This window comes from Pollachius pollachius (assembly GCF_949987615.1).
Source record: "Pollachius pollachius genome assembly, chromosome: 2".
Taxonomy (NCBI): domain Eukaryota; kingdom Metazoa; phylum Chordata; class Actinopteri; order Gadiformes; family Gadidae; genus Pollachius; species Pollachius pollachius.
In genome coordinates this window covers 1,674,954-1,699,843 of record NC_136935.1, presented here as the reverse complement: position 1 = coordinate 1,699,843, position 24,890 = coordinate 1,674,954, and the positions used below count along the sequence as shown (strand labels likewise).

The 24,890-nt window shown below is 46.3% G+C and overlaps 4 protein-coding genes across 6 annotated transcripts; 2 read left to right on the top strand and 2 right to left on the bottom strand.

Annotated features, from left to right (window-relative positions):
• Positions 1-1,108: 1,108 nt before the first annotated feature.
• Positions 1,109-14,142, bottom strand: eif3s10 (eukaryotic translation initiation factor 3, subunit 10 (theta)). Of its 3 annotated transcripts, none has more exons than XM_079729442.1 (22): positions 13,992-14,142; positions 13,356-13,546; positions 13,126-13,262; positions 12,743-12,906; positions 12,403-12,602; positions 12,073-12,281; positions 11,555-11,726; positions 11,331-11,435; positions 11,124-11,222; positions 10,897-11,013; positions 10,389-10,574; positions 9,683-10,030; positions 8,879-8,983; positions 8,661-8,774; positions 8,380-8,502; positions 7,908-8,061; positions 7,133-7,317; positions 6,274-6,398; positions 5,441-5,805; positions 4,082-4,217; positions 2,895-3,073; positions 1,109-2,042 (listed from the first exon to the last, which is right to left on the bottom strand). In XM_079729442.1, the coding sequence occupies exons 1-22, from the start codon at positions 14,038-14,040 to the stop codon at positions 1,810-1,812; spliced, it is 3,696 nt and encodes a 1,231-aa protein (XP_079585568.1). In that variant the 5' UTR covers positions 14,041-14,142; the 3' UTR covers positions 1,109-1,809. The 3 variants fall into 3 exon arrangements, with proteins under 3 accessions (XP_079585568.1, XP_079585570.1, XP_079585569.1); XM_079729444.1 differs by having other exon boundaries at positions 4,082-4,205; XM_079729443.1 differs by having other exon boundaries at positions 6,274-6,395.
• Positions 14,143-14,920: 778 nt separating this feature from the next.
• Positions 14,921-18,778, top strand: dennd10 (DENN domain containing 10). Its single transcript, XM_079731093.1, has 10 exons — positions 14,921-15,073; positions 15,175-15,229; positions 15,487-15,683; positions 15,795-15,874; positions 15,961-16,109; positions 16,225-16,336; positions 16,465-16,565; positions 17,143-17,250; positions 17,622-17,716; positions 18,108-18,778. Exons 2-10 carry the CDS (start codon positions 15,184-15,186, stop codon positions 18,273-18,275), a joined length of 1,056 nt encoding a protein of 351 aa, XP_079587219.1. The 5' UTR covers positions 14,921-15,073; positions 15,175-15,183; the 3' UTR covers positions 18,276-18,778.
• Positions 18,779-18,932: 154 nt separating this feature from the next.
• Positions 18,933-22,111, bottom strand: sfxn4 (sideroflexin 4). The gene is made up of 14 exons (XM_079731025.1): positions 21,971-22,111; positions 21,717-21,782; positions 21,582-21,638; positions 21,465-21,491; positions 21,040-21,094; positions 20,905-20,930; positions 20,724-20,777; positions 20,575-20,637; positions 20,218-20,286; positions 19,959-20,049; positions 19,726-19,841; positions 19,561-19,646; positions 19,238-19,355; positions 18,933-19,154 (listed from the first exon to the last, which is right to left on the bottom strand). The coding sequence occupies exons 1-14, from the start codon at positions 22,007-22,009 to the stop codon at positions 19,077-19,079; spliced, it is 945 nt and encodes a 314-aa protein (XP_079587151.1). The 5' UTR covers positions 22,010-22,111; the 3' UTR covers positions 18,933-19,076.
• Positions 22,112-22,375: 264 nt separating this feature from the next.
• On the top strand, positions 22,376-24,866 carry prdx3 (peroxiredoxin 3). Its single transcript, XM_079729884.1, has 7 exons — positions 22,376-22,416; positions 22,737-22,809; positions 23,115-23,256; positions 23,467-23,602; positions 23,774-23,877; positions 24,206-24,371; positions 24,699-24,866. Exons 1-7 carry the CDS (start codon positions 22,381-22,383, stop codon positions 24,747-24,749), a joined length of 708 nt encoding a protein of 235 aa, XP_079586010.1. The 5' UTR covers positions 22,376-22,380; the 3' UTR covers positions 24,750-24,866.
• The last annotated feature ends 24 nt before the right edge of the window (positions 24,867-24,890 follow it).

Below are 24,890 nucleotides of genomic sequence, written 5' to 3'. Positions count from 1 at the left end.
GTTTATGCTTGACCAGGTGTCTTACATTGTGGAGTTATTTAAACGCAGCTGGAATTAAAGACTGCAACACTAAATTGTACTTGACAAATTTTCATTGTGTGTTGCTAGAAAACCTTCACAGACTAATATAACAATCATTAACTCAAATGAATAATAACAGGAGTAGCCTAATTAATAGGCGTGGTTTGTTGGATTGTTTTTGCCGTCGTGCAAAACCAAATATCTTACAGACCTTCCCTATGCCAGGTGTTCAGACTTTGCATAGGGCATATTATATTATATTATCGTAGAATATCTGACATGTCAATATAATGCGATTCGGACCTGTAACAAATATGAAATAGTAGAGCTTATAAATGTAAAAAATAATAAAAGTTTGTAAAATATATGTATGCATTCATTATCTTTGCGCCATTATAATCCAATTATATATAAATATATACATATATATATATATATATAACATATATATTCTGATAGGCAAAAAAGGCGGCTTCCTAGAAATTAGGCTTATCAGTTTTAAGTCGGTGACCATCAACACCGTTGGAGAAAATAAAATGCTGAACGTGTTTATTTGTTTTAAAGAAATCATAAATTATCCGTTTTTTCTTTTCAATTGAACATTTTTGTAATTATTTTTACAATTATAAAAATGCAAATAGGCCTACAAATGCCGTCAGTAGCCTCGGGGTTTATCTGGCAAGTTCAATATCAGCCATGTGAAGGCGATTTGAGATTTCTAGGGGATTTTTAGACCCTTAATAAAAATGTATGCATTTATAGCATATTGATGGATCTAATATAATCAAATTTAAGTTGACAACTCGTCTTTGTTAGGCTGAGAAGGTATCATATGCATCTAATGACTAGATCATTGCCTTTACAAGTCGTAGTCCTTCGTCCATGGCGTTCTAGCGACATCCAGTGGACACAAGATCGAAGTGCACTGCAATTTTACAATGCTGCTTAAATCGTCGAATCAAAAAAAAATCACCGCCAAAGGTTCGGGCAAATTAGTAACTTTAATGCAGACGTAAAGCCACTTATATTCAGATAATTATATAAACTGCACAAAAAAGTCTTAAAAAAATGCAGAACTTGGACAAAATTGGTGAGCAAACCGCTTTATTAATAAAGGCTTCATCATGTACACATTCAATCTCGTCATACAGTTGAATGCTACAAGATTGAACCGATCCACGGATTTGGAGAATTCTTTTAAAGTCTAACCATGCACATCAAAATGGAAAACCCAGTTAAAGAGTTTATGAAGTTCACAAGATGACAGGCAATATAGTAATTCAGATTAGAAACTTGGTGTTGTACTTATTCAATCACCAGAAAGGTACTACAATTCCAGTTGTAACAGGTCCATAGTGGAAACAAGTTAAACCATTATAGCGCTACAATGTTATTTCAATGTGTGGTGTATTTGAATCCAATTAAATAATCATTCTGCGCAATGACACTCCAACACACCGGGGGGCAGTCAGCCACACACAAGATTGGCCACTCGGCTACAAACTCACAGGTGAAGCAACTGATGTAATGGCGGGTTGCACAACCATACTCTCACAGGAAAGCTGAAACTTGCACTCTTCATCATCTGCTTATTATATATATATATATATGTATAGATATATATATTGAGAGAGAAATCAAAGAAAAACATCTGGAATTACTAATGCCTATAATAATTGTACCACTCAAAGTAATCATAATGAGAATGGGGTTGTACAAAAGCTTTGCCGCCAGTGTGCCCGGGGGGTCGTCTGTGAGCAGCGACCGGCCGCCCTGTGGCTCAGCGACTCAGCGGCGGACGGTGGTCCAGCCGTCGTCGTCCTCGGGGGCCTCCTCCTTCTTGACGGGGCGCTGGGGCTCCTTCTCAGCGGCGGGGGCGGCGGCGGCGGCGGCGGGAGCCGGAGCGGCGGCGCTGCTGCGCCAGGCGGCCTTCTCCCCCTCGGCCTCGCGCACCGCCTCGCGCTCCCTAGGCTTCTCCCGCTCCTCTCGCTTGTCGTCTCCGCCGCGCCGCCACAGGCTCCCTGGGGAGGCGCACAGCACAGGGTGAGCTCTGACCCTAGGGCCTTTAGCGCGCGAGGAGCCGCTGCCGGGACAACACTGCACACCCGAGAGCCATTTTGAAATCGTTTTGTAAGAAAACTAAACAAAAATGTTCCACCAGTCATTCGGACGTGCTGAAGGTGGATTCATAAACTACCCCCCCACTGCGGATAGTCTGACTCTAAAGAGGTCAAAGAGACCTTTAAGACCAGAGAGGGTCCACGTGCAAGGGTCCTCAGAATCAGTCCTCACGCCGTGGCAGATGGGGTCTATACCTTCAGGGATTCACAGCGGCTTACGAATGGAAACGGTGACATCCAGTGGTCACTTGTGGTAACACAGCCCTTTCTGGTCACGTTCAAAACCCAGTGGGACGTGGTGAGGGGAACTGACGAGAGCTAAGAAGTGTATGTTGCTGTACAACCACAGACTGGAATCCTAGTCCTGACGACAAAACGAGTGAACCCTACACTTTGCAACCTGGTACACTCAAGTCAGTCAGAAACAGGCAGTTTTAAAAAAGGCTTTGAAACAATGGCTAGGTCGCCAATCTTAGGCATGTCTTAAATATGATCATCGTCACGTGTGTGACTATTATGTAGTTGTGTTAATTATTTGAATGATTGGCGTGTGATTTGCTGCTTCTTGCCCTCTTCTCCTGCCCCAAAGGCACCACAGTGGAAACAAGCCTTCGGGCTTTATCCCGTCATCCCTGACTATTGATGTATTTTAATGTATGACACAGAGGGCTGTTTATATTTGATATCAAAACGGTCAAATATCAATCAATCAATCAATCAATCAATCAATCAAGCCATGAGCGCTGCGCTCACCCTCGTCGTCTCTGGCCGCCGGCCTCATCTCGCGGTCCCGACGCAGCTCATCACGGCGTGGCTCGATGACGCGGCGTTCCTGGCGTTCCTGGCGTTCCTCGCGCTCCGGCTCCTCGTTGCGGCCCCTCCAGCTGCTGGTCTCCTCGGTGCCCCCCCGCCTCCAGGCGCTGGCCTCCTCTCTGGAGGACACCAGGGGAACCTCGGAGTTAGCACTGAACCAGACTGGGACCGTTCAAAGGCTGAGTCAGGTGTTGGGGGGCGTCTCTTCTGTTGGTGTTGAAGAGAGATCCCAGACCAACAGAGCCAGCTCGCCCCCCCCCCCCGTCAGTGTTTCGTGCATCCAGTAAAAACCATCATGAACGCAGATCAAACCCCCACAAAACCCACCCCTTGTCGGTGATTGGTTGGAATACTATTTATTTTGGTGTCGAGTGGTTGGTAGTACCATTTGTTTTTGTGTACGATCTCAGTGCGCAGTCTGCCTACAGAGAAACGTTCTTTTGACGGCCTGCTTACGGATCGTGAGGAATCGTGAGGAAAGATCAGATGAATGAGAACATTAATGTTTCGGCCTAGCATCGCTGATGCAACCTTTACGGCTCAGGAACCCTTTGCAGGATTGGATTAATTAGGTGATTAGAGTGCGACACTTTGAGCCTACAATATTAAACTCTTTTCAGAATATACAGATTCTGAGATTTTGAATTTGGGGGTTTTCATAAATTGTAAGCCATAATCATCAAAATGATAACAAATAAAGGCTTGAAATATCTGACTTTGCATTGAATGAGTCTATATAATTTACATTAGCTTCACCTTTTAAGTTGAATTACTGAAATATTGAACTTTTGCACGATATTCTAAATGTTCCAGTTCCACCTTTAGGCCCGCATAAGGTTAGACCTCGTGCTATTTGCACACCCTCTCAGCAGAAGACATTTTTTCATTTACATTTTAATTTATTTAACCCGGAAAACACATTCAGGGGAAAACCCTCCTTTGCAAAGGTGCCGAGGGTACAGTGAAGGTTAATACATCGGCTAAAAACAAATAAAGTAAATAATACAACAGAGTAAAGTAAAACAATACAATGTATCAGCATCAATTTGGATACGAGACCTTCCCAATGGGGAAAGGGGGTTCCATCAAGGGCGGGGCCTACCTTGGCGGAGGTGGGCGGGGCCTACCTTGGCGGAGGTGGGCGGCGCTCTCTGGGCTTCTCCTCAGCCTCGGTGGTGTCGTCGGCGCCCCCGTCGCGTGGCGGTCCCCAGCTCTCCTCCCGGGCCTTCTCCCGCTCCCGCCAGCCGCCTCCTGAAGGTACAACTACAACCGTAAGTCCACCGTACACCGAGAACTACAACCGTAAGTCCACCGAGAACTACAGCCGTAAGTCCACCGAGAACTACAGCCGTAAGTCGACCGTACACCGAGAACTACAACCGTAAGTCCACCGTACACCGAGAACTACAACCGTAAGTCCACCGAGAACTACAGCCGTAAGTCCACCGAGAACTACAGCCGTAAGTCGACCGTACACCGAGAACTACAACCGTAAGTCCACCGTACACCGAGAACTACAACCGTAAGTCCACCGAGAACTACAGCCGTAAGTCGACCGTACACCGAGAACTACAACCGTAAGTCCACCGAGAACTACAGCCGTAAGTCGACCGTACACCGAGAACTACAACCGTAAGTCCACCGTACACCGAGAACTACAACCGTAAGTCCACCGAGAACTACAACCGTAAGTCCACCGTACACCGAGAACTACAACCGTAAGTCCACCGAGAACTACAGCCGTAAGTCCACCGAGAACTACAGCCGTAAGTCGACCGTACACCGAGAACTACAACCGTAAGTCCACCGTACACCGAGAACTACAACCGTAAGTCCACCGAGAACTACAGCCGTAAGTCCACCGAGAACTACAGCCGTAAGTCGACCGTACACCGAGAACTACAACCGTAAGTCCACCGTACACCGAGAACTACAACCTTAAGTCCACCGAGAACTACAGCCGCAAGTCGACCGTACACCGAGAACTACAACCGTAAGTCCACCGAGAACTACAGCCGTAAGTCCACCGAGAACTACAGCCGTAAGTCCACCGAGAACTACAGCCGTAAGTCCACCGTACACCGAGAACTACAACCGTAAGTCCACCGAGAACTACAGCCGTAAGTCCACCGAGAACTACAGCCGTAAGTCCACCGAGAACTACAGCCGTACACCGAGAACCAACAACGTTTTCCCATTGTTTGTTTAAAAGGATCCCCATTAGCTGTCACCAAAGTGGGATGAGCAAGTCTTCCTAAGGGTCCAGGGAAAGACAGAAGTGTGAACGTGTGTCCCATGAGCAGCCTCTAGTGGTTCGGGGTGTAGCTACCGCTATAGCGGTAGACTTAACAGACGACATGGCGTTGTATGACGGGAATTTCTGAACAACAGAAATTCCCTTCATGGGAAAACCTACATCCCGTATATTTCCCGAGTGACTAATGTGCAGTAGCTAAGCGCCGGCTCCTCTCTCGCCCTGCCCCTACCAGGTTTCCCCAGGGGCTTCCAGGGCGTGTCGTCGCCGCCCCTCCTGCCGCCCCGCTCCTCGTCGGCTCCCCTCCGGGGGCCCCAGTCGTCGTCCCGGCGGGGCCTGGAGTCGTCGGCTCCCCGGCGGGGGCCCCGGTCGTCCTCGAAGGCCCGGCGGGGGGGGCCCCGGTCGTCGTCGAAGCCTCTCCTGGCGGGGCGGTCGTCCTCCGTGGCCGCGGCCCTCCAGGGCCCGCGCTCCTCGTCCAGCACCCTGCGGGGTGGCGCCCGCTCCTCGTCGAAGCCGCGGCGCAGCCCGCGGTCGTCGGCGCCGCGCCGCAGGGGCCGGTCTTCCCGCTCCTCGTCACGGCCTTCCGGCTTCCTTTCCCTGGGGGGCAGAGAGCCGACAGGTCATTGATCGGACCCAAATCATTAGAACGTGATCAGCAAATCTCAAAGGCCGCAATTAAAAATACAATACACCTTTATTTATTTTTTTGTGATTTGTTACCGTTACTGACGGGAGATCAGTAAGATCTATATATATATATATTTTTTACAATTCAATAGTTAAATAAAGATGTTATAATATCAATTCATCTCAACACATCGGCCTGGCCTAAAGGAAAGCGCCGTTTATATGTTGACTGCTTCCAGTGTTGTGTTGGTCATACTACAGAATGATTCATCGCTTTTTTAGTGAATAATACAGAACATAAGGAACTTAATAAATAAAACAAAACAAAAAAATAAATAAAATAAAATCGCATATTAAATCGCAATATTGGTCAAAAATAAATCGCAATTCAATTATTCCCCCTGATGGTTCAGCCCTACTGACGAGGGATCAGCGCACCTGTCGGGAGCCGCACGGCGCCACTCCGAGTCTCCGCCGCCGGCCGCCTCCGTTCGTTTCCTCCATCCTCCGCTTCCGCCGCCGCCGGCCGCGCTGCCACTCTCCTCTTTGTCGCCCCAGTCCTGCTGGAAGAAAAGCGGTGAAACCCGGAGCCAACGTGGTGATTGACTAGCCTGGAAATCCAGAGCCACATCTAGAGAGCTGCAGGGTCCGGCAACGAGTGATGAGAAGGGCCCACCTCGAGGGGCGGCACCGGGCATGCATGTGAAAATATCACCGCACCCAACGGGATAACACTACGACCAATCAGAAGAATACAAGGGGTGGCGTATCCAGACCAGCAGAGATAACCAGTAGATAAGACTCTTGCCGTTTCCGGTCGGTAAAACAGCAACGCTTTTGGCCCAGATACACCGATGCGATTGGTCAATGTTCTGGGCCAGGGGAATCTGGGAGTGAGTATGTTGCTCGTTCCCAGAGTGACTTGCTGAGCAAATTCAAATTGTGCTCTTGTGAGAACTCTGGGTTTCCAGGGTCGTGATTGACACCAACGACACTCATTTTAAAGCCCGCCAGGAAAGGGGACACGTCTTAAAAGGTCCCATGGCACGCCACCAGGTGTGGTGGGATTAGCCGCTACAAGCCGTTTTGGAAATCTGCCCCTTATGACATCACAGGTGGTCGTGTCCCCCTAGATGTGCGCTGGATAGATCAGCCTCCGAGCCGACCTTAGCAAACGGTGCTCGTCTACCCGTCACACGTCTGGGTGGACACGCCCACCTGTGAAGTCATAAGGCTCATCACCCCCCCCCCCCCCCGGTGGCACGTCATGGGACCTTTAACACGAGGCGGGGCGAACCTTGGAGGCGGGCTTATCCTCCGGAAGGCGCCTCTCCTCCTCGCGGCGGTGCTCGCGCTCCTCGATCTCCTGCTGCCGGGCGCGCTGCTTCCTCTCCTGCTCCTCTAGCTTCTGCAGCTTCTCCTGGTACTCGCGCTCCTCCTCCTCCCGCTGCTCCTGCTCGATGCGCTCGCGCTCCTCCCGTTCTGGGGGGCGGGGGGGGGGGAGAAAGACTCGATGAGTTTGGCCGGTAGAAACAAAAAGGACGACTCGGGAGTGGTTGCCGTCGTTAACACGTGACTCGTCAGGGAGAGTCCAAACGCAAAGAATTAAAAACTAATGTCTTATCAATTTCTGTCCGGCCACTTTCATTTTAAAAAGAACGATGGCCCTGTAGTCTCCGTCGTTAGACCACAGAAATATAAAACCCTGCAACAAAAAAAGTCGCAATATTAACTGATTAAAGCTATGGTAGGCCCTTTATTTTAAATTCATATTTGTTTAAATGTTCTTAACAGCTTTTGTACAACCCCATTCTCATTATGATCACTTTGAGTGCTTATAGGCATTACATCCCGACAGCCACCCGTGGGCCTTCGCGGCTACCTGCACTCTGCCTGTGCTCTCAGACCTAATGCTAAAGCTGACGGGTCACTGCCCCGTTAAGGGGTACTCGTTAAGGTTCGCTACCTTCAGGATCTAGCAGCCTCTGGATCTTCCCAACGCGGGCCGCTTGCCCGTTAGGTGGGTGATCCCGAGCGGCCTGCAGGGGGCAGTAGGGGTCCCGGGCGCTCACCTTTCTTGAGAGACTCCTCGTGGATGCGCTGGGCCTCCTCCTCCTGCTGCCGGTAGTAGGCGGTGCGGCGGTCCTCCTTGCGTTGCCGCTTCCGGTCTTCCAGACGCTTCTTCTTCTCCTCCACCACGCGCTCCTGGAATGCCGCGAGTTTTTCCTTCAGAGGGAAAAAAAGAGGCTTTGTTTAAATTGATGACCTTGTTCGGCAAGCTATACACCAGGAGGCTGTGGGGGGGGACACGAATGTGTTTTTCGTAGGCGGAATCCGGGAAAATCATGAATATTAATGAGGGGATAGCCAGAGATTATCCAATCACGTTGGTTTAAATCCCTGACCACGTGACCGCAGGGAAGATAAGTTAAATTGTAATCTATATTAAAACTAACGTTAAATCAAACGCATTTCTCTGATAGGGTTAGGAGTCAGCACGCGAGTTTGACTGACAGGCTGCCTGTCCAATCCTGGGGCCCCTACCTCGTAGATGAAGCTGCGTGCTGCGGTGATCTTGGACACAAAGTTCTCCTTGTCCTCCATCATCCTGGACATGCGCTGCTTGTGCTCCAGAGCCTTCTCCCGCTCCACCTTCATGTTGCTGATCTGAGGAGGGAGAACGCGCGTCGCCAAGGTTACTACAGGCTCACGGCCGCCCGTCAGGCGCCGCCTGACGGGCGGCCGTGAGCCTGTAGTAACCGCGCGTCGCCGCGGTTACTACAGGCTCACGGCCGGGCCCCCCGCCTCTCTGTGAGGAGTCGTACCCGCTCCTCCTCCTGCAGCTCCCACAGCTCCATGTCCTTGATGCGCTGCTCTTCGTAGGCCTGCTTGATGAGGGGGATCTCCTCCAGCCGCTTGGCCCGCTCGAAGTAGTCGATCTAGGCGGAGCAGAGCACACGGTGTTTAAGGTTTCCCCGCGGCGCTCCGAGCAGCTCCAAGCGGTCCAGGGGAGGGGTGTACGGCGGCGGCGGCCGCAGCCTACCTTCTTCTCCTGGTTCTTCAGACGCTCTTGCAGCTCCCTCTTCTCTTTCTCCAGCTGCTCCACCTGTTTGGCCATGATGAAGTCGGGGTCCAGCTCCTCCAGATCCTGTTATGCGGTAGACACGTTAGTTTGATGCCAGTCCGCTGGTCGAATATACACAAAGCACAAATGTACGCCTCCTTGTGTTTTGATTCCTGAAGCTACTCTGCAGCCTGTCCAGTAGTTAAATCTGCGTTATCCTTGTGCAGCACTTTGAATTGACCAAAATTTTTATTACTAGCATACATCTGCTAAATGAGTAGATGTAAATGAGAGAGTTCACCTCTGGGGGAGTTCACCTCGACTCGGCATAGAAACCAATGCACAGCCACCATTGAATGTTGTACGTCCTGGCACTTGTACATTGCACTTATTCAAGGTACTTAATTGTGTAGCATCTACAGTAGCTGCTATCGATGCTTTACACGGGGAATGGGTTAGCCTAGCGATTGTAATACTTGCACTTGGTTCTATGAACGTCTTTACTGTACCGACAGCGATATATTGTGTCACTTCTTATGACAAATGCACTTATTGTAAGTCGCTTTGGATAAAAGCGTCTGCTAAATGCCCTAAATGTAAACGCACAGAAGAGTTTGTGGCGGACTTTTATAAGGGAAAGCCCTTTTTAACGATTGCACTACTGGTCAGATGTACACTGCACTTCGTTGCACTGGTTGTCCTTACGTGTGCAACGCAAATAAAGTTGAATCTATCTAATCAACAACGCCGCCCCCCCGACAGGCCCGTTCAAAGGGACTCCACCTCTATGTCGATGTCCTTGAAGGCCTTGGCGCCCAGCTCCGTCTTCTTGATCTGCTCCAGGCGCTCCCGCACCGTCTTCTTCTTGATCTGCTCGTGCTCCTGCATGATGCGCTCCTTCTCGCGCTCCTTGGCCTCCTGCCGCAGGCGCTCCTCCTCCGCCTTGCGCACCTTCTGCTGCTCCGCCTCGCGCTGCTCCAGCTCCTCCTTCTCCCGCTGGATGTTCAGGCTCTCCAGGCGCTCCTTCCGCTCCTCGATGGTCTGCCGCCGGGCCAGGATGCGCTGGTGGTCCTTGCGGCCGTTCTTCAGGTAGGCGGCGATGGCCAGCTGGCTCTGCTCCTCGCGCTCCGTCTGGAGGGGGGCGCAGAGAGAGGCCAGTCAGGCAGAGGCAATGGCAATAAGCCGTAGGGGCTTTACTGTGTAACCCCTGACTACTGATGTATTTTAATGTATGGCACAGAGCGCTGTTCATATTTTATATCAAAATGGTCGACTAAATATCCATCACATGTAGAGTGTGTCGATTTAGACGTTTGGGAACCTCTGGTCGAGTTTCCCGGTCTTTTAACAAACTAACGCAAGGCGAGCAAAAGAGGAGTTGAAAAAGGATGAGCGACGTTCTTGTCTTACAAAGGGCCCCAGCGAGGGAACACGCTGTGCGTTAACAGTGGATAAGCCAGAGTCCTGGAGGGGGGGGGGGGGCACCCACCAGGATGGAGGCAGGCCTGATGATCTGGATGGCCTTGGCTAGGGAGGAGGACATGGCAGTGAGCTGGTTCCGGATCTGCTCCGAGGGCATGTTCTGCAGGAAGGGCCCGACCGGAGAGTCCTCTTTGGTCGAGTAGTTCAGGTCCGACCCGAAGCTCAGAGTTCGAGTGGAGTGGTCGATACGAACCTGGAGTCCAATAAAGGGATATCGTTTTTATTAGGGGTAGAACAGAACGCAAAAGTCAAGGTTCAGTACTAATGTTAAGGTCCACTGGGGAACACTAGACCATGGACTAGAGACAGCTGTATACATTAACGAATAAGTGTACCGTTTTTCTTGACAAAGTCACATAACTAAGCCTGATAAAAAGGAAAAAGAACAATAGTATTCCATCCATTATTGGGGTAAGATTGTAAAAACATCAAAACAAAACATTTGTCTTATCGTTGGTTTGTAAAACATGTTTAATATACAAGTACAGTGCACCTCTGCTTCGACCGGAGCGTACCTGCAGGTCACAGTGGCGGGCGGCGTCCACGATGGAACGCTCCAGCTGGAAGGCGTCCACAAAGGGAACCAGGGAGGCCAGGCGGCTGAACTCGATGCTTTGGTAGATCTGGGCCACCTGGTGTGCATGGCGAAGAACAGCAGATGTGGTTAGGCTGTGTACGGTCGAGATGGGACATGTAACAAGGTTTTCTTGGTGGAATAGGTACAGTGGTGGCGGAAGGTTACCTGCTGCAAGAGCCTGAGGATGGTGTTACTCTGCAGATGAGGAACATACTGCTGAAGGTCAGACTCCTTCTCTGCCTGGTCCCTCACCCAGTTCAACACCTGTGTGGAAGACAACCGCACTCAATGACAGCCCGCGATGATCCAAAGACTCGAGTAGAGGACAGGTTTAGAAGGGACGTTTCGCTTCTACCAACTCAGGCTACCCACCTTGGTGACTCTTCCGCTCAGCTTCAGGGGGTGGAAGTCCATCTCCAGCCAGTTGTACAGCTCTTTCACCTCTGGTAGGATGTACTGCAGCAGGTTGAACCTCACCTGTTTCACCAAAAGTGAACAGATTAACATTCAGCCCATAATACGCATTCAGTGCATAGGCCGGGCGGTCCCAGAGTGCTGTCGACCGTCGTGCACTTGTGTGGCGGAGGACAGCGCACCATGTCGTTGATGAGGCTCAGGCGGGTTGGGGGGGACTGGAGCCCCAGCAGGGTGGCCAGTCGGCGGTGTTTCTCCACGATGATGCCGTCCATGTCCAGCAGCCGAGCGATGTCGGTGCGCTCGGGGGTGATGGGAATGGACAGCGTGGCCAGGAGGACTCTGGTGGACATCCTGACCGTGGGGAACATTCAGGGCTTTAGTTGACTCAGTCCATGGTGGGACAACAGGTATGCAGACCATACATCCCCGAAAATATCTTTAGGATTGTGGATGCTCCAAAAATTACCCCGATATCGTTATTTATAAAATACTAGTTATTTTTGCATATTTAGTGTTGACGTACAATTTGACCTCATCTTGAGGTTTTACCCAATCCAATATAAAAAGTCATACGCACAAACTATGGCATTGAGGATATTCAGAAGTTTTTTCTCCCTCAGATTTATGAGTTCCTTCCTGTGAATTTTAGTTCGTAAAAGTGCTGGATGACGACGCCCTAGATGTGATGGATGGTTACCTCTGCATCTCCTCTTGGGTGAGATTCTTGCGCATCTCCCGGGAGAGGTGGTAGAGGCGGTGGAGGGTGCAGGCGTGGAAGAGAGCGTTTCCGGACTTCCAGAAGACAGTGGACACCTTGTTGTAGTAGTTGGCCATCAGCTGGGGCTTCGGGGGCTTCTTGGAGAGGGCAAAGAGCCCGTGGATGTCCTCCACAGCCTTGAAGGCCTCCTAACCCAGGGAAGAAACAAGCAGAATCAGTGACACATCCTCAATCCTCTTTACGGGGGGTAAATGATAGTGCGTGTTGGGATTTATTGGTGGTTATACAATACAAGTATGGAGGACCGACCTGCCACAGCTCCATGCTGATGGCGCTGTCGAGCTGGACCAGACGAGTCTCCAGGTGCATGGACTGGCTCTCGGGGTTGTTGAGGTTGATGGCGGTGCTCTGGTTGTGGTGGCGCTGGATCTGGCCCAGGTGCATGCGCAGGTTGTCGCAGAGCTTGCGGAACTCGGCCTTGCGGGTGTACTGCAGGCAGAACTTGAAGGCTGGGGGGGGGAAAAAAATAAAATAAATCACACGCTTGTTTACACATCGGATTGCCGATTAGAAGTGAACATTTCACAACCCTATGAAGGGACTGAATGTTAACCGCAGAGGTGTTTGTGTGTTCGGCGGGCGGGTCTACCTTGCTGGGCGATGTCATGGTAGAGGCGCTCCACCTTGGAGTTGTTCCTCAGCAGATCCAGACACTGCCTGTAGGACTCCCACAGGAACTTCACCCAGGGGGTGAGCAGCAGACGGTCGGTACGGTCCTGGGTGTCCTCTCCACTGACGGCACTCAGGAGCACACTGAAGGCACGCAAGCACAGTGTTAACATGACCCCCCGGGAAATACACAATGAGACTAAAGCTCCCATAGGTAAACCATGTGAAATATATAAAAGATGACGTTTTTAATCCATCACAGTACTAAGCACACAGTAGTAATCTAGTGAATTTCAATGGCTTCATTTTAGCCTTTGATACAATTAATAAATGGCTACTCTGCACATGATCCGTTAGGCTCACCTCTCAGGGGTCTGGATGTTATCCAGGTCCTCGATGTCCAGGACCATCTGCTGAGACTCCCCCTTGGCAGTCTCAGTCTTCTCCTCGGCAAGCTTCAGGTACGCCCTAACCACATCCTCAAGAGACTTGATGTTCACCTACAGCCACGAAAAAAAAAAGTAAGTCCTTGCGTGTAATCATAGCCACCCAGATAACAAACTTTCAAATTTGCCATGTTGTCTCCTTCAAACCTGCTGGCAGATGTTCTTGTACTGGTACAAGCCCTCCTTTGCCAGGTGGCTCTTGCGGAGGTCCACGCAGAGCTCCAGGTACTTGAGCATGATGGGCTCGTGGATCTTCTGCCATGTTCGATGCTTCTTGCTTTTGATGACATCGTAGAGAACGTCCAAGGCTGGCTGCTTCTTGCCAACCTCCAAGAACTCTGCAAAAAGGCACGGTGGTTAGTTGATCATCCGTATGCTACAGCGAGACCGCGGAGGTTACCCGGGGGGAGTAGGACATATGGGAACGTCATCGTCATGTCAGCGTAGGATACCGCGTATCTTACAAAGAACCCGGGACAATGACAGGCGCGTAAAGTTGCCCTTATTAAACCAAAACAGCTGAAGGGCAGCTCATTGGTTCTGTAATTGAGATTAAGCTAAATGAGGAAGGCTACTGACGTTCACATTCGCCACTATTGCATTGCTAACCGCTGTGTGGCAGCACTCTGTGTGCAATATGGCCTCCACGCCATTCCAACGAATGCTAGCACCTAGCTAGCCGCCGCTGAAAGCGACGCGCTGCTACAGCGAGGATGCTATCGTCAGCTAACCTAGCGTAAATGACCGGTGTCTTCATAGTTCTACAACAGGGTCCATGCTTACCGTTTGCTCGTTTGAGAGCATTCTCCGGGCGTTGAAAATAGGCCGGCATTTCTGTGGCGTATTAGCGAAACTTAGGATCGGCTGACTTTGGTGAATTTTTACCAATTTCACCAGTCCATCCGGGCCAGGCAGTAACCCGCTTCAACACGGAGTCGAGAAAGGAAAAACCTCGTGAACGGCCTAGCTAGGGTTGCCAGATGAAAAGGCAGAAGCCCCCTAATACAGCGTTGCACAAGTGCATCTTTATCGTTACAATACACATTCATATATTGCATTGTTCTGAATGGATATATTTGCAATAATGACATACATACCACCTTTGGCGAAGCATACACAGTGTTTGTGTTTTTTGGGGGGCGAATGCAACGTTATTTTCATTCATTACAAATATTAATCAGGATTATATATATTTACATTCCCAACCCTCTTTTGTTCATATGAAGACCTACTGATAGAATCAAACACAGGTGGTTTTGTTTATAGAAATTGAAAAGGCAAAGAAATAAAGACAACTTCCAACATTGAAATTGAACTGTGCTCTATTATTGCATTTATTATTTTTGCTATACATTTGTTAACAAATAACAGTACATATATAGGCCAATATTTATATTTATTTATTTGTATTTATTAATTAACTTTTTATTTTACTTTAATGAAGTAGTATAATTTGAGATAATGGTTTGTGTCGATTTATTAGATCAACTTTGTCAAAATCGTATCTTATCTGTATATGATATATGTATATCTGTATATTATCTTTTTTTCTTCGGCAACGGAAGAAAATATTACTCATTATTACTTATCTTGTGACCGACCACAATACTGGCAACCCGGTATGAATGTATATTGCGCATGTGCAACAATGCCATCCCTGTGACTGGTTGCGACCATCCTGTCTCCTCCCAGCGAACATCTCGACTAAGGAAAACGGAAGGGACCTGCATAAGTAAGCAAAGTCTGCTGACAGTTACAGGACAAGATAACTTCCCTTGTTCAAGTTCATGTACATTAGGTGGTGAGCAGGCAGATATATTGATCAATCACCGCAGTTATATATTGTGAATTGGCCGAAGGACAAGGTAAACTACCTTTGCACTGCACTCATATTTACTGAATAAGGTGCAGGATCTCTGCTGACACCCTCAAGTATCTAACAAGGTATGGTTGTCAATTATTCCAGGTATGGAATATGGCATCATCTGAAGCACACCTTATGCTAAGCGTCGGACTAATCGGTAAGTAGATCTCATCTTAGTCCAATATGTTTCTTCTGTTTAGCTTGCTTAAACGTGCAATAACGTTAGCTCGGCGCCTTGGCATGTCAAATGAAATCACATGATAGCATTGTGATCAACAACACACGTGAGTGACTCCTGGTTTACAAGGTTGTTTCCCAACATTTCAGGCCCAACTTTATGTTAAGATAGGTGATATGGTCACAAATCTTCCAAAAGCTCCCAATGCTTACTTGGTTTTATTTTGTTAACACAAGAGAAAGACGCGAATGGAGACACGTTGTGGGTGTGGTGTTACCCCTCTATCACCGCGGAAGTGAGACAGATCCTCCTCAGCAAGTGCTGCCTGACCCAGGAGGGTGTTGACCTCCACTCCTTTGTATTCGGCCAATTCCGCCGGACCTGGTACTATATTACCACAGTGGAAATACAGGAACCGACTGCCCTAAAGAAGGTAGGGGCACTAATAATTACAAGATACACTCTTATTGCAGCTGTTAATGAGTTCATCTGATGTCTGTTGGCTGAACACATCTTTAATTTGGTGTGTGCATTTCCTCCTTAGGTTACACATTTCTCACTAGTTGTCACCGCGAAAGACTTCAACCCTGAGAAATACGCTGCTTTGAGTAGAGTGTTATGCAGGTAAAGTGTAGACTCAGTATACCTCTGTTTGCATGTTGGCCAGAAGAGGATTGTGCGGTCACAGCGTTTTTATTTCCCCTCTGCAGATTGTATATCAAACATGGCAGTCCAGTGAAAATGATGGAGAGTTACATTTCAGTTCTAACAAAGGGAATTTGCCAAAGCGATGAAAATGGCTCATTTCTTATCAAGAATTATGATGTCAGGCGGGCCTATTTAGCAGGTTCCCTCAAAGGTAAAATATACAATAATTGATTGTTTCTGCCCATGTGTGAATGATCTGAGAGTCAAGATAATGACTTGATATCCAGATCATTCAGTTATGGTTCCCACTATGTTCCTATGTTAAGATGTAGTGGCCCAGTTTGGAATGGAGTCCATTATCCTGTATACAGCCCTCATGCTGAAGAAAAGAATCGTTGTGCATCATCCTCGAATCGAAGCGCTGTTGGAGTTTACGAGGTAACTATTTGTTATGGAATAAAGGGAAAATGGAAGGACTGGTTTGAAATCGGTTGCCTTGCCTATCTTGTGGGTGGGTGGGTGGGTGGGGGAAAATCATCACTATCAAATTATTCTGTCTTCCCCAGAGCGTTGCCTGCCTTTACATGGCATAGGAAAGACTGGTCGATCTTGCACCCCTACATGCACCTGAGAGAGGTGGAGCTGGACGACCTCAGGAAGTGCCCAGGTGAGGAAGCCCACAGACTGGGGCGTCAACTGGGTCTGGCAGCTGCCCCGCCTTGACCTGTGGTGGGTCAATGTTTTTGAAGTGCACATCATATGAAATTATGAAGAAAAATAAAAGAAACGGGGCAATTTTTTTTTTTTACCATGTTTTAAAATGTACATTTTAAAGTCAAATTATAAAGTAAATTAGTTTTAAAACAGATTTTTATTTTATTTTTTTATTTAATGATCTACTTTTGAGGGACTTCTTTCATTTAGTTTTGTCGCATGCCAACATGTCCATGCATACACTATAAAATACACATCACAAATACCTTGCCTTGGTTCAAGCATTAAACAATGCCTGATCATGCATTTACTCAAGCGGTGAAAAGGTGATGGAAAAATCACTGATAGTGGGTGTTTTTTTTTTTTGCCAACATCCCCAATGAAACAGGCCCGGACAGGTTTTCAATATGCCTTTTGACAACAATGGTGGTCTTGGGCGTTTCATTGGCGATGAAAAAGGGCTTTCTGCTTGTCTATTACTCCGTAAAGACTGAGGTTATTTTCAAACCAACATGTTGTGTGTTCTCTAGGATATGTGGCAGGGTTCACCAACCCAGAGGTCGGCAACATGGCAGATCTATTTGATGTGTATGTGAACCTCCCAGACAGCACAATCACTGTGTCTCCCGACGCCAAAGGTTTGTTGAACATCAAATGTAAAGTTTTGAGTTTAACACTTAAGGGCTGATTATGGTCCCACGTTCACGCAACGCAAGGGTGTTACTGACCCGTGACGTCCTTGCGGACCCTCCTTGCGTCCACCGCAAGGGCCGGACGTGCGCCTCCCAAAAATTTGAACCATTCGTCGAGGCGACGCAGCAAGGGCTGCGATTGGTCCGCTCACTAAAACCCGACTCAGAGCCATAAAGGTTCACGACTGCGTAGAAGCGTCTGCGTAGTCATTGCGTTGCGTGAACTTGGAACCATAATCAGCCCTTAACACTTAGAATCTTCAAGTAAACCAGGGTTTAAAACGGTCCTCCTTCATTTTTCCCCTCTGCTGCCACAGAGGCCATGGCTATGGGGAAGGTTCATAAAGACATCGGTCAGCTTATTGTCCAATCAGCGGAAGATGCTGAGCGAACAGATGCTCAGGTGATCAAGGTAAGAATGTACGGAGGGAATCAAACATGAAATGACAGCTGGAAATGTTATTGTTGCGGAGATGGCCCTCTGCGCGATCGCTGTTGTTTTTTCGTTAATTTCATGTTAAACAAAAAAAACACTAACCATGAAGTCATAAAGTTCACCTTTGGATTCTACTCCTCAACCTCACGGCCTACATTAACATTAATTATTTGACTGTCAGGCATCATAAGATAGATACACTTTTAGTTTTGTGTAGTAAAGTTAAAGAGGCAACTCTCAAAGAAAAAAAGCAGAGCTCTTGTTTCTTTTGAGTCTGCTCAACCCCTGAAGTGGTGCAATCGTTTTCTATATTCTGTTTTGTTGCGTTTCTCAACTTTTATTTTTACTTTCCATTTTTAATTCACAGGACATTTCTACCAAGACTAAAGAGATACTTGCTAGCTTGATGGCCCTGGCGGACGAGAGTGAAAATTCTAAAATAACGGTAGAAGGTTTGAAGAAACATCACTTCCCCCCCGCCACAGAGAACTTCCTGTTTCACCTGGCGGCCGCTGAGAGGCTCTTAAGGATATGACTTCTGCCTACCTGCAAACATACTTATCACGGGACGGGACTTCCTCACTGTCTAGGGATTATCCTGAGGACTCACTGAATGCACCTAGGCTTCTAAACAGTGCCATTATCAACAACATGAGCGGGATTAAATGCTATTACTGTTCAAAAGAAAGTTATGAAAGGAATATTTCAGTTGGGAGAATTAGTTTTCAATCTTCTGTTTTTACTAATAACTTTTGTTCCACCCAAGTACAGGCAATATAATGTATTTTTCTTCTCAATCACAATTTTCCTTTTGGTTTAGGCCTGACTTCTTGACTGTACTGTAATATATGCTAAATGCACCCAGGGATGAACAGTTAGTTTTGTTGACATTTCTGCATAATCATTTTTACTTTGAAGATCCAAATGCCCAAAATTGTATTTTTGTGTCTAAATATTTTTATATTAGTCTGTGTTGTGCAATAATATGTAGTTTACATTTGGAAACAAATGTATTTATGAATTAATTTTTCTTAGCAAAAAGAATTGCACTCCATGCATCCATTAAATACATTTATCAAAACAATGAGTGGATTTTAATACAAATATTTGTTTAATTTAAGCTAAGAAGCACAATAATTGCCCAGGTTGTGCTATATATTCTTCATGTCTCTCCAAGATATTACCCTTCCATTTGTCGTTTAAAACACCAACAGCATCAGATACTCCTGGACAGGAAGCGATAAAGCAGAACGACAATGGGACTGATGGTTTCAATGTCTTGGTGTGCGAGGTTATCTGGAGTCAATGGGTAAAGCCACAGGGGTCCAACGCCTCCTCAGAGCCCCCTGTGGTAGAACAGCTTGCCATCGACAGTGGCCGCCTGCAGCTCCTTCTCCAACTTGTCCTTTTGAATCTGCAGAATAGGGAGGACATGAGAGGTGTGGTGTCTCCGACCCCTGGTGGAGTATGGAAGGGAGAGGGAAGATGAAGCCTTACCGTTCCCAGCTGGGGGAAGATGCTGAAGGACAGTGGAATCATCATTCCGAAGACCATTGCCGTGCTCACGTGGCGAAGAGGTGCTCTGAGCATGGAGTTCTGGTTGAACAATCTCGTCCTGTAAACCAACACTGATTAGCTGGAATTTTCAACTTTAATATAATATCAATCATGTCTTCACAGATAAATCTAAATGAAACCCTTCTCCAAGTCATGAAACATTCAGAGGAAAAATGTTGTGTAGCAACAGGTGTGCTTCACAGATCAAATGTGTCCAAAGAGAGGCTGGAAGGGCACTGCCACCATGGGGAGGACAGACTTACTTCCCCGTGAGGTACACCAGAAGGTTAGGAACAGCGGCCGATGCACCCAACAGGACTGCTCTTGACCACGCAGTGTCCCTTATAGCCTGGATGCAAGAGTCAAAAGCATGTTAAATGCACTGCGTCACATATTTGAAACGGGAGGGAGAGGGTTTGAATCCTTACTTTGTCTCCAGCTGCTCGAGAGATTCCTACAGAAGCGCCGTTGGAATCAAACACCTGGATTCCATTATCAGACTCTTCACTCCTGATGGTAAACACGCTGAAGAAGCCCAGGGCAGCTGGGGAAGGTTTCACAACTTAATGTGAGCTGGTTTCATTTAGAAAAGCGCAGTTAACAATGGGCCTGAGTTTGAGTTTCATGCAAGAGTAGATGGTTAAACAAACAAATGACCTGCCTGAGAGAGGAACCGGCACGATCGACCTGAAGAAGAACAGCAAGGATTGGCTGCCGATGGCAAATCTTTGGATTAAAATGAATGGAAGTGCCTGGATAATGAAGATTTTTATTTCATTTATTGCATTATTCTTTTAATATGTGCAATATACAACAAAAGTACACCATGTTATGGGATATCACGTTGCAATGGGGAAAAAATATATGCAGTTTGGTTGACGATCGAAATGCAATGTCCATAGAAAACAAGCAGTACCCACCCCTGCACATGTTGTGTAGGAAACCGACCCTCCGATCAAAAGAGCCTGTTTCAACGACATCTTCTTGGCCTGCCGGTGAGAGATAATGAATGAAAAGGCAGATAATGCAAACGAACCCACAGGAGATCAGCTCAGCAGGCCTATCTCCTGCAATTCCTCAAATAATGCAACTGTCCAACGGGCTGGCAATGGGGTTTATCGCATAGACGGCAGACACCCTTGTCACTTTGCAGAGGTCTTTACCGCCTACACATGGTGTAGACCTGTTTTAAGCATACAACTGTGTCTTTTGTTTGAATATGTTCATATTTTGGCATAAATCAGTAACAAAACTGTAAAAAAAAAAAGAGCGATTACCTTTTCTGAAGAAGAATTTCTATGGACATGGTTAAATCCAGCCATGTAACTCTGCAACAAAAACTGTAGAAAAGAGGGTTTATTTTAGAATCATCTGAGGATTATTTGGACATATTTTTTTGTTATGTTTGGTTAAATGGGATTTCTACCTGACAAAAAAGAGCAGACTTGACACTGCTGTGGGGCAGCAAGCTGGCAACGACCTGGGAAAAAGTTGTGTTTTACTGCCAATGTTAATAGTACTACCCATCTATGTAAATTAATAGAACATATTTTTATTTGAATAATATAATAATATAGATTCAGCACTATTAATATACATTTTCTTACCAAAGGAGCCGATACAGGCAATAATGCTAGAAAACATTTTGAAAAAAGATAGTTAAAATAGCATTGTTAGCAGCACTAAATGAAAAGATCATGTAAAGTTTCAGTAGGCATTAAAAAGATAGTTGGGTTATCTACCTGGAGGTCGGAATGCAAATGGCAGCACAGCCCCAGAGTCAGCATGAACAGAGGACTGTTGGAGAAACAAAACTAGACAGTTTACTGAATGTCTTACCAGGAGAGAGGGTTGAGGTCCCATTATAATAGATTCATCCACAACCATCCCTTTGTCATGATTGGATAGAGTCTCACTTTTTTCTGAGATTTTCCTCGAAATGACAACATCATTGTTGTTTTCACTATTTTGGGCCATTTAGGAAATAGTTTTTCCACATACAATCTCCTCCTCTTGACAGGAAATCAAATCAACCTTATTGTATTAATTCTATTTTTTTTCTTAATACCAATAGGACTTGGTAGATCTGTTGGTAGTATCAAGTCCACATCACTTGAATTGCAATCTACGCATACAATTCTTACTTCAGTGTTGTCATTCCACTTACAAGAGATAAGGTCCACGCACTTCCATCCTATCATAGGACAAAATAACAATATTTAGCATACAGGTTTTAATTAACTATGATGTATTTAAAAGATTGGGGGTTGACCATGTTCCTTACCTTTTCATTTATTTTCTCAACACTGCTAACAGTGACACGGGCGTTCTTTATTTCAGCCTAAGCGAAATTAAACATTAGAGAATACCTGGACTTCAGTGATAAAACACTACGGTCATTAAAACGTCTGCTACTTACTTTTGAGGAGAGCAAGGAACTTGGATCAAGGAGGTTAGCCCATATTTTAAGTCGACTAAGGAACATCTGAAAAAGAGTTCAGATGTACATTTTAAAGGAATATCACAAGCAATATTGACAGTGTGATTGATAGGGTGATAGGATGATTGATAAAGACAAGGGAGCCTCATTGAAGCATCCCATATCGTTATGAAATCAATGAATGATGCTCAGTGCAGGCTCTATGGGATGCAGTACTTTGCTTTGCACATTACCTGCCCCTCACTTTTCCAGTACTGCAGGTTGGGATCCATTTCAACCCGTTTATTGCAGATTATTTACGTTGAATGATATTAAGTATACAATACTATGACATATTATCCCAAGATTCTCCCATGCTTTAAGGTCAAGTTATATTTACAAAATCGCTTCCGCCTTGTGGGACGGGCCTGTTCATGCGTTGCTGTGTAGCGTTATTCTGCGCCAATTTTGCGCATACCTTGCCATACTATATTTTCGCCTCCCATGCCGTGAAAATGTTTTAAAACACACCATTTTATAAATAACGATTTTAATTTAACAAAATACACAAATCTTTTGCGTTGGAATATGTTATAGACAACATGCGCAGATAATCAACGTAAAAGCTTACTGAGCACACCGGCTGTCAGTGTCATCATCCAAAATGGCAGCCACCATAGGAAGACTGTTGAAGACCTCTGTAAGTGGACACGGTTTAATTAAGACTTGTTGTCCATGTTTGTCATTTTTTAATATATATTTTACTCACAAATAGGGTCAGTCGTTCGGTTTAGTGCGACAACATTTTGAATGAATTATAGTCATGTCTAGGCGCTTTCTACGCACTTTAATTGGAGACGCGCATGACATGTCATATGCAATACCCTGCAAGTGTAGAAGTCATTGAGAAGTTTGTTAGTTAGAATCATTTAATGATATACTTTTGAATGGCAGGGGAAATCTATATCTCTTCACTGGGGAATTCAATATCACAAATTGAACTATGATCCGTGTGTGTAGGCAAGACTCGCAGCGGGAGGACTTTCCAGAACGGCCAACTGCACTGCCCTGCAAAGAGGCTGTTTCTCCACCAGTATGTACCATGTTCAGTCCAAGCCCACCTTCAATGATGCCTTTATACATTTCTGCTCAAGAGGTTGATATTTAGGCCTAATAGTGTGAGTTATATTTTGAATTTGGAATAATTATAATTTGTTTAGAATTTTGGCAAATACATTTCATTGGGTCTACTCACGGTATTTCTGTACACTTTCTGAACTTTGCTTTCAATGTGTTCTTTACTGACGAGCTAATTCAACTTTTGCACAGTAACCAGGAGGAACCAGAGCCGATGGTTGCAAAGGTTGGCTAAATATTATCCTTAACTGACCCTCTCAGGCACAGCCAGATTTGCTGTGGCGGTCACTCATCCCGCACCGGCCTTTAAAGGCACAGCCGTCCACAATGGAGAATTCAAGGAGATGAGCCTGGATGACTTCAAGGGCAAATACCTTGTCCTCTTCTTCTACCCACTGGATTTGTGAGTAGCAGGACTTTCCTCTCATAAATGCCCTCATCGCATCATTGTAAATTACCTAATGTTACACAGTAGGTAGGCCTCACGATGCATATGATTATTTTTTTAACCAAATATTGAATTGCTTATTAAACAGGTCTTGTGCTATGCTATGGTAATATGTATGACACAGTGAGTCTTTGAACTCAAACTTCTTTTTAATCGACTTTGCAGCACCTTTGTATGTCCGACTGAGATCATCGCGTTCAGTGACAAAGCCAGCGAGTTCCACGATGTCAACTGTGAAGTTGTGGGCGTGTCTGTGGACTCTCATTTCTCCCACCTGGCGTGGATGAACACTCCACGCAAGGTACGTTGACCCACTTAATATTCACTGAATAACCGACACATTGACTTAAGGTGTGTTTGTACTTGTGGTGCCCTATTCTAGTTGTCATGAAAAGAGTCATGGAATCCCTTTGATCGGTTGTATACATTTATTTTTAGTTGGTCTCTTGTCTAACCCTTTCATCCCTATTAGGCCGGGGGTTTGGGTCACCTCCACATCCCTCTTCTTGCTGATCTGACCAAACAGATTTCCCGGGATTACGGCGTCCTACTGGAGGGTCCCGGTATCGCACTAAGGCATGTCCCTACTTCAGCCTCATGGTCCTCAGTGGGATCGTTACAGCTCACACAAATGTATTCGTGCTGTTGTGAATCAACATTACCTTTTATGTTCACACATTTTAACATACGTTTTAAAAAAAAATGTAATTCAAGTTTTGAGGAGGTAAAAGCGATCAGTTTAACATAGTTCTAAAAGTGGTCTGAAGGAGAACACAAAAATATTACGATAATGTTTCTTTAATATATTTTTAACTGACATTACTTTGTCAATGTCAAAGTGATACAAAAAGTGTGTATATGTTCGATTCATGTCAATGTTAATAGTGGTTCTGCGTTCCTCCAGGGGACTGTTCCTCATCGACCCCCAGGGCGTGGTGAAGCACATGAGCGTGAACGACCTACCGGTGGGCCGATCTGTCGAGGAGACCCTCCGTCTGGTCAAGGCCTTCCAGTTCGTGGAGACTCACGGAGAAGTCTGCCCAGCCAGCTGGACTCCAAAGTCCCCAACGGTGAGCCCCATCCTCATGAACAGATTCCCATTCAAGTCAATGTGGGAATACTCACCCCCATTACAACTGAGTAAAGCCTCTTCGTGTATCAGGCCGGTGTTACCATAAGCAATGCTTACAGGATTAACAATTCCTTGACACCGACTTAGTTTTACTTTTCTTTTGATTTATGATTTCTTTCATGTTTGACTTCTTGAAATTGACCCAAAAAATGATATTGGTAGCGTGATAATGCCCCATGAAATGTCATTTAACTCAAATCTATGAACCCCTCTACTTAATCCATGAGACGCCCAAACAAGTGAAACTGTTTCTCTTCCATTGCAGATCAAGCCAACCCCTGAAGGGTCAAAGGAGTACTTTGAGAAAGTTAACTAAATAAATGTGTCAAAAGTTCCCTAATTTGGCATATCCTCATCTACAAAAACCGTAATGTACCCTGTCATAGATCAAGTGTCATTTGTCCTTATTTCATGCTTAGTTCAGTAATAAATATTTCAGTGTAATTGAGAGATGCCT

Coding starts and splice junctions, on each gene's coding strand:
- eif3s10 (XM_079729442.1), bottom strand. CDS start 14,040: ATGCCGGCCTATTTTCAACGCCCGGAGAATGCTCTCAAACGAGCAAAC. Junction 11,727..12,072: donor ACCCAAGAGGAGATGCAGAG/GTAACCATCCAT, acceptor CCCCACGGTCAG/GATGTCCACCAGAGTCCTCC. Junction 6,399..7,132: donor AGGATAAGCCCGCCTCCAAG/GTTCGCCCCGCC, acceptor CTTTTCTTCCAG/CAGGACTGGGGCGACAAAGA.
- dennd10 (XM_079731093.1), top strand. CDS start 15,184: ATGGCATCATCTGAAGCACACCTTATGCTAAGCGTCGGACTAATCG. Junction 16,110..16,224: donor TTTAGCAGGTTCCCTCAAAG/GTAAAATATACA, acceptor TCCTATGTTAAG/ATGTAGTGGCCCAGTTTGGA. Junction 17,717..18,107: donor CAGATGCTCAGGTGATCAAG/GTAAGAATGTAC, acceptor TTTAATTCACAG/GACATTTCTACCAAGACTAA.
- sfxn4 (XM_079731025.1), bottom strand. CDS start 22,009: ATGGATCCCAACCTGCAGTACTGGAAAAGTGAGGGGCAG. Junction 20,778..20,904: donor TGCCTGTATCGGCTCCTTTG/GTAAGAAAATGT, acceptor ACTTTTTCCCAG/GTCGTTGCCAGCTTGCTGCC. Junction 19,647..19,725: donor CTCGAGCAGCTGGAGACAAA/GTAAGGATTCAA, acceptor TCTTGCATCCAG/GCTATAAGGGACACTGCGTG.
- prdx3 (XM_079729884.1), top strand. CDS start 22,381: ATGGCAGCCACCATAGGAAGACTGTTGAAGACCTCT. Junction 22,810..23,114: donor AAGAGGCTGTTTCTCCACCA/GTATGTACCATG, acceptor TGACCCTCTCAG/GCACAGCCAGATTTGCTGTG. Junction 23,603..23,773: donor GGATGAACACTCCACGCAAG/GTACGTTGACCC, acceptor CATCCCTATTAG/GCCGGGGGTTTGGGTCACCT.